The sequence below is a fragment of the Caloenas nicobarica genome, chromosome 19 (genome assembly GCF_036013445.1).
Source record: "Caloenas nicobarica isolate bCalNic1 chromosome 19, bCalNic1.hap1, whole genome shotgun sequence".
In the NCBI taxonomy this organism is placed as follows: Eukaryota; Metazoa; Chordata; class Aves; order Columbiformes; family Columbidae; genus Caloenas; species Caloenas nicobarica.
This window is the reverse complement of record NC_088263.1, coordinates 6,158,937-6,166,847: the sequence shown is the minus strand read 5'-3', so window position 1 is coordinate 6,166,847 and position 7,911 is coordinate 6,158,937. Positions and strand designations below refer to the sequence as shown.

Sequence of the window (7,911 nt, the reverse complement as noted above, 5' to 3'; positions counted from 1 at the left end):
GCAGCCGCGCCGCGGGGGGGGCAGCCGGGCGAGGAGCGCGGAGCCGCTGCTGGGGTTTCAGCACCTCATTCACTGTGCTCCCGCTCAGGATGCTGTGAAACACGTTTCTTCCATCTCGCGTTTACACGGATATTTTAAGTTATCATAAAGGGTGTCTTCAAGCTCCTGCCTGTGCATGACCAACGTGCTCGAGAATTGCTATTTTGATACTGTGGAACACAAGTTTCAGTACAGGACAGCTTTAACATGCAGCAAGTCACAGACCAGCAACCCAGCTGTTTTCACCATCAACATCTTCCTTCTCCCCTCTATGTCAGATCATAACTCAAGTTATACCTAGGCTTACATTCAGAAAAAAAACCAAAACAACATCTCTATCACAATCTTTGTTGTTATACCTAATAAAGATGCTTTCCCCCCATCTTCCCCCTCCCCAAAAAAACTACCTCAGCTGCACCTGAAATATCTCAACAATCCAGGTTCCCCAATACCCACCCTCCCTTCCAAGGAAAGAGAACTTTTTCAAGTTGACAATAAGGACATTTAAGCCTCGAGCTGCACAGAGGATCACTCCCTTTCAAACCTGCATCGTCCTCACAACAACAAATGTCAGGTTCTATCCAGCACAGCTCAGGAGACTTCATATTGCACAACGTTACCTGCGAGATGACTCCTAATCCAATTGCTACAACAGCAAATCCTTTGTTACTCTTGCATGGCAAAAACATCTAGAGATCCCCCCAGGCAATCAGATTGCTCTTAATCCTTCTTTTTTGAAAACAAACCCAAATTGATATGGATATTCCAGAGAGATTTCACATGAGATAAATCTTTCACTCAGCTGCTCTGCATTTGTGATTTCTGTGCAGGGAGTGCTTTCTGAGCATTAACAGGTGAGGTAAGAACTCAGAGATCTCACAAGGGGCACAGGCAGAAGCAAGCCTTTATCCTCGCAGACCGTACAGAACCACGTACCGAAAGGACCGTTTACATGGAAGAGTTAAAAGCACACAATCTGCCGAGTGCAGCATTGTTTCTGACATTGGAAGGACGCCTTTCACAGTACCGTGGATTCCCTCAGTTCCCTCAGCACTGGGCTTACAGTATTCTATTGCAGGAAAAAATGTCACTTAAAAACTAGTATCCAGTGTCTCAGTCAGGAAAACACTTCAGATGATGTGGATGAGCAGCGGAAGACAGCGGGAAGCAAGACCTGCTCAGACACACTGTATCTGACACGGCTGGAACACCCACTAGCCAGGAGTGGCTTGCTTTTACAGTGATCTGCTCTGAGAATTGCTCTCGCCTAAAAGAAGCCTATTTACTGCATTCTTCAGTTCAGAGCTTCTCCTTTCCAGCAGCATCCAACATCCCTTCCTTTTACCTGTCCCCATCCTTCCAAATACCATGTTCAAACACACACTCGCTGGATCCCTTCTGCTCAACAAGACTTGATAATCAAAATGGGACAGTCTCTGCACCTGCACGTCACTCCACTAGCCGTGACCAGTCCAACGCTAAAAATATCGATGCCATTCCTTCTGAAGATTTTTACCATGCAAGTACTTCAGGAAGGAAGCTGCAGCTGACATCAGACCGCAGCTTCAGCTTTTTGAATGACTTCTTCCATGCGCCGGTACCACGGCTGAATCTTGGTGTGAACCATCATGTCGTCAAAGGCTTCCAGCCCTTCCATGACCCGGAGGACCCCATACACGGCCTGTGCCAGAGGACAAAGATCAGAACAACACTGAAAGAGAATGGCTTGGGTACCAACAAGTGTCTCAACATCCCAGCCAGTAAGGCTCTTTCCCTGTCCTGTCATCTATTCCACCACTGATTAGCAAGGAAGACTGAATGGCAGAAAGGTAATTAAGAATACGCACATTTTTTTCCAGAGGAAACAGCAATGGAAGATCAGGATCTACATGCAATTATGGGGCAAAAGTTAAACCCATGTTTGCATCAAATCCCAGTGTGAAATGTTTCCCTTGCATTCCAAGAACTGTTGGTGCAGGGGTCCTGGCTTGTAACCTACTTTTATCCTGCTTCCACATGATTAGTAACATCCACCCACAGGTGGGAACTGTAGGTTTCATCTTAGGAAACACTTCTCTGGAGGAAAACAACAAATAATGGTCCTATGTAATGTAAGTTCCCTTAATGTGGGAACTGTATTACTGCACAAAGGACACTGACAAGGTATCTCGCGTAACTCATTTTCTCTCCCTATATTTGTATGAACTATTTCACACAGATGAGCAAGTGGATAATTTGTAACACACCTAACAATAAATGCAGGAATCAACCTCTTACCAAGTCAGCAAGGTTCGGCTGGCTTCCTCCCATGAACAGTCGATGTTTTCCAACAGCTTTTACCCACTCATTGACTGCTTCATACAGGTCTTCTCGGACATCATCTTGAAGGTGATGTCTGGATAAAGAGAAGAACTAGCTTGAAGACACTAGAACCTTTTATCATCTCTAATCTTATGGGCTGACTTTTCCTGGGAATTAGGAAGGTATTTGAGAGTGAAGGGGCAGTTAGTGATTAAATACAAATGAGTAGAGGGGTTCATTGGATTAAATGGTTTAGTTTAAAACACTGAGGTTCTGCCCTTTGACATCTGGGGCTCGCAGCTAAGGAGGTTAAGGAGCTATTCTTCATGTGTACTTGCTGCTTGGTGGTACCAACCTTTTCTTCAGCCTCTTGCTAATGAAGAACATGGCAACAGCCCCCAAGTACTTGGCAAAGAAACCTTCCACGGTGCCAAATTTTCCCTCACGGACAATGTAATCAAAAGACGCCAAGGCTTCTCTGGGGGTACGGTACACATTGGGGGAGATGAGGTGAACAAGCCAATCGTCTGCCCACTTTCTCCACTTCATTTCTTCCCTGCAAGCATTCAAAACAGTGAATGAGGGACAGGCTGCAGGGCTACAGAAGGCAGACAGAATCGCAGTGGCATTAGCCAGAGGTTCTGTCAAGGACAAATCTGTCAAAAACTCCTGCCCAGCCTTGTGCTCTGGTGACCTCTCTGAAATGCACTCAGGATCATGGTCTTTGGCAAGGCTCCTCCAATCTCAGACTAAAATTAAGACTAAGAGCACAAGCTTCTCCTCCTCATATGAGAACCGAAGCAGAAAGGGAAAACAGTACTGCATTGTGTTCCCCTGTGACATAATCAAAAGGCCAAGAGGGAAACTGGAGGCAACTCAAGGTATGACCATGAGGGTGGGAACTGTGCTTCAAATTATGTAAGAAACACAGCAAATTAACTATCGAGGTTTTAAACGTTAAGGGGATGTGACAGAATTTGCCAGCACAGCGAGATTTTATATCTACATCACCCCTGAGTACATACTGAAGAGGCTGTGACCCTACTTGAAGAGCCCAGAAACTTCAGAGCACTTACACTCTCACTTCATTGACAGGATAGATTCGCTTTGTCTCCTTCTCATCCAGCATGAGCCAGTATTTATTCCCGTACTCAAATACCTCCTTGCCTTGCTCAGTCACAGTTTTCATAGGAGGATAAAAGGACACGATCTCTTCCAAGCTATTCCTCCTGTGGACAGAAACACAGCACAGATCTGGCTGCTACGAAAATGAGCAGATCAAAGGATAGATCAAAAGATACACACTTTAAAACGTATTGTACTAAAAGTAACTCCATAAGGCTCCAAATTCTATTTGAGATAAGTTTTGAAAAGAGTCTGGAACAGTTACTTGCAAATAACTATTAGTGTCAGAACAGAAGTTTTTGCAGGCATAAAACTTCCTGCCATTCTCAAGTGCTTTGTAGCATGGACCTAACAGGCCACAGGCACAGCAATTCCACTTCATTCTAGATGTTATAACTGGCTAATTGCAATCTTAGTTCCAGCACCAACGCTAGTCCATATTTAAGTAGGTTTTGTGCAAAGAGAATCGCACAGGTGCAAAAGTAAATCTGAAAGGTTAAAGCTTTGCTTTACTGCAGACACATCACAACATATACGGGGACCATCCACAGCATCACAGCCAGGGTCAGGTCTGCTGGGCCAAACACCCAGAGCTTCAGAGACCAAGGTCAGCAAAACACTTATAACTGACTTCAAGAGAGTTTTCTCAATCTCTAGTTTGCTATGGCCATTCACATTCAACTCTTCTTCCCATCATCCCATTTTCTTACTTGGAAATGAGGTAAGTCTTTATTGCACTGATGATCACTGAAGAGTCATTCAATTGCTGAAAAACAGAATTAAAACAAACTTTTAGAAGAGATGGGTGAAATTGAAAAGGAAATTCTTCCAAACTCTTTCCCCTGCACGCTGAGGCTCCCAGTCCCTTTTCCTGCAGTCCCTTTTCCTCCCTTGCATTTCCACAGAAGTCCCTGCACATCTAAAGACAGCCCTACGTTCAGATCTCTTCTGTGGTCGTTTGATACTATCACTTCAGATTTGTCTCCCATTCTGACAACAGAGGAGCTGAGGGCAGACACACAGGCAATACTAGTGGGCTTTAGATTTAGGCTCTTGGCAGCGAAGGAAGAAAGCAACACTAACACCAAAAGAGTCAAGTTGAATCATCAGTATTATTGAGATCTCATTCTTCTCCCACAAGATATAAACCCCTGCATAAGGGCTGATACAAACTAGATAATCACCGGATTATAAAGTCACTACACAAACAACTTGTAAGAAATACCAACAAAAAACTCTAGCAAGGCCAAGGCGTAGGAGGCCATGAGGCATGAAACAAACCTTAGGCTCTTGCAAGAATAAAAGACGATTTGAAGATACTACTGCATGTGATAAAGCACAGATACAAGCCTCCAAACCACTGCTTGTGGGGAAATCAAGCTTTTGACACAGTAAGACTTACCAGAGGGCTTCCAGCATTGGCTAGCAGGATAGGCACCTTTCTGTAGGAAGAGAATTTGATCTCTTTCCTCATGATTGGGTTCACTTCCACAATTTCATAGGGCAGTCCATGATAATCAAGAAAAGCTCGGACTTTGCTGCAGAAAGGACACGTTTTATACTGGTAGAGAGTGAGCTGCAGGCTCCCTGCAGGCAGCTGGGGAAGGAAGAGATCAGAAGCTTCCATTTTCTGGTAAAAATATAAATATTACCTTCCTTCCACCCTTATTTTTGTCACAAAGTCGTCATTGACATTCAGTTTCAACATCTGATCATCAAAATATCTTGGCTAACAGATGCTTTCTTCAAACGGCATCACAAATATTCACCTTACACTGGGAACATATACCATTTCTTCTAAACATATTTAATGTGCTGGCAACTCCTACTCACAGCCAGAAAAAGAATCTAAATCCAGGCAGCTCACCCCTCGACGCTCGATTCCGAAAACACGCGCATATTTTAATCATCTTTAAATCAAAACCTTTTAAATCCAGTTTCCCCTCCCTCAATAACTTCCGTTGAAGCTCCCGGGTGTGGAGAGCAGAGTCTGCTGCTGATTTTAGGCATGTATCAGCCCAAATTAATATTCCAGGGATCAACCAACCTGCGCACAACCGAGCCGGGGCAGGGAGACCCGGGCAGCACAGACGGGGAGGCAGCGGGTGGGGGACGTTTCCCAGCACCGCGATACCTCAGCGACCCGACAGGCCACGCCAACCATCGCTCACACCTTGTAAAGCAAATGTCATCTCGCTTTGTCTCTCATTTGCAATTTATTGGGTTACACGACCCTCCGTGGGCGCTGGGAGAAAGCGCCAAGTCTAACAGAAACCGCCGCTCGCACCGCAGCGAGCTCTCGCTGCCGGACATTCCTCACAGCTCCGCAAGCAGAGCGCTGCCGGGGCCTCCTCTGCACAATTTTAAGCGGTTTCCTCACAGAAACCGGGGCAAAACCACCCGCCTGGTCCCCGCAGCGAGAAGAAACCGCCCGCACGCTCCCTGAGGCTCCCGCCTCCCCTGCCCGGGCCTCGCCAGGGCCCGGCGTGCGGGAAGGGAACGTGCCCGCTGCCCCGCGCGGGGACGGCGGCGGGAGGAGCGGCCGGGAGGGCAGGAGAGCGCAGCCCGCGGGCGGGAGGCGGCGAGCGGGGCCCGGCAGCGCGTTACCTCAGCGGCCGAGTGCTCCCACAGGCGCTGCCGCGCCGCCAGGTAGAGGCCGGCGCCGCCGCCCAGCGCGAAGGCAGCGCCCAGCAGCAGGCGGCCCCCGCCGCCGCCGCCCCCTCCTGCCGCGGCGCCGTAGGCTCGGCCCGGGGCCCGCAGCCGCCAGGCCGGCAGCAGCGCGGCCACCCGCCAGGCCCGACCGGCGGCCGCCATCTTCCCGGCACGGCGCGGGCGGGCGCCTGAAGGGAGCGGGGCGGGGGGGGGGGTGCTTAAAGGGACCGCCCCGCGGCGCGCCCCCCGCCTCCGAAATGGCGGCAGCGGCGTCGCGCCGAGGTGGAAGAGCGGCGGCGGTGTGGGGCTCCACACGAGGCGGGCGGGCGAGGCTGGCTGGCTGCGGGGAGCCGCGGTGAGCGCGGCCCTGTGTTCTCACAGCAATTACAAAATCCGGGTTTGCCCGGAAGACACCAAAGCATAAAGTGGGAATAAATACGTTCTGTGAGGGCACGTCCTGCCCGGTGGGGGCTGCTGCTTCTGCCCAGCGCGTACTCGCAGTGCGAGTGCATAACCTTCACACTAAAAGCCGTCATCTTTCTCATTAAAGCGTGGTTATGAGTGTTAATTACACTAATGTTCCGTTTCCGTACTTGGCACGCAGCGTGGAGCCAACTGCCCGCGGCGAGGTGACCGCAGGGAAGAATAGCCGTTAAATGAGGACACAACCTTTTATTTCTTCTTTGCCCCAAATACCCACTTAAGAACGGAGCCCTTAAACCAGGTTTATCTCAGGAGCACTGCTTGAATTAGTGCTCTAAATTATTTTCATCCCAGCGACATCTCTCTCGGGGATAACATAAAACAGGCAGCAATCAGATTTCCGCAGGGTGTGTGAGGTCCGAGCGATACTGGGCCGAAGTCGAGGAAGGGCAAAGTGACTTGTGCTCGTTCCTTGCGGGAGGAGGTTTGAAGGTGACCCGGGGGTGGCTCAGGGGACGAGCAGGGCCGAGGACACGGCTGCACGCCAGAGTTCAGCAGCGAAGGCCTCGCTGCTGCAGCCTCGGCACCCGCGGGGCGGCTTGGGGACAGAGGTGCAGCCCCGTGGATCGGGAGCTGCCTGGGGAAAGAAGCGCTGGGTGTGCACGGCGGCCCCTGAGGAAACTTCACTTCGTGCCCGAATCCACTCGCTTGTGCCAGTGCTGTTACAGGGAACTGACAATTAAAGGGTTAACCACGTAGCAAGGGCCTAGAGTTTTGTGTATTATGTTAAGACACAGAGCCTCATTGAATGCAAAGATAAGAAGTTTTACAGAACCCAGATGTAACCTGGAGGAGACGAGACGGCAAAGATTTACAGCAGAAAGGAGGGCATCAATCTGGTTTCAACTGACTTGGCAGTTTAGGTTTAAGTCAATTCAGCATACCAAACCAAAGGTAAAAAGTTCACAGTGACGAAGCTGAAGGAGCCTTCATCCAAAGACCCCTCCTCAGTGACGAAGCTGAAGGAGCCTTCATCCAAAGACCCCTCCTCAGTGACGAAGCTGAAGGAGCCTTCATCCAAAGACCCCTCCTCAGTGACGAAGCTGAAGGAGCCTTCATCCAAAGACCCCTCCTCAGTGACGAAGCTGAAGGAGCCTTCATCCAAAGACCCCTCCTCAGTGACGAAGCTGAAGGAGCCTTCATCCAGAGACCCCTCCTCAGTGACGAAGCTGAAGGAGCCTTCATCCAAAGACCCCTCCTCAAGACCACCAGGTGACACTGCGCAGGCGCAACAGGGAGGGGTCAAGGAGGGGACTATGGAAATGATTTCCTGGGACTCATTTTAATAAGAACCGCCTTCTCAGGGAAAGG

The 7,911-nt window shown here is 49.5% G+C and overlaps 1 protein-coding gene across 1 annotated transcript; it reads right to left on the bottom strand.

The window, feature by feature from the left end:
* Positions 1-918: 918 nt before the first annotated feature.
* Positions 919-6,293, bottom strand: PTGES2 (prostaglandin E synthase 2). Its single transcript, XM_065648480.1, has 7 exons — positions 6,073-6,293; positions 4,868-5,062; positions 4,176-4,231; positions 3,417-3,569; positions 2,696-2,896; positions 2,317-2,434; positions 919-1,720 (listed from the first exon to the last, which is right to left on the bottom strand). The coding sequence occupies exons 1-7, from the start codon at positions 6,277-6,279 to the stop codon at positions 1,592-1,594; spliced, it is 1,059 nt and encodes a 352-aa protein (XP_065504552.1). The 5' UTR covers positions 6,280-6,293; the 3' UTR covers positions 919-1,591.
* Positions 6,294-7,911: the final 1,618 nt, after the last annotated feature.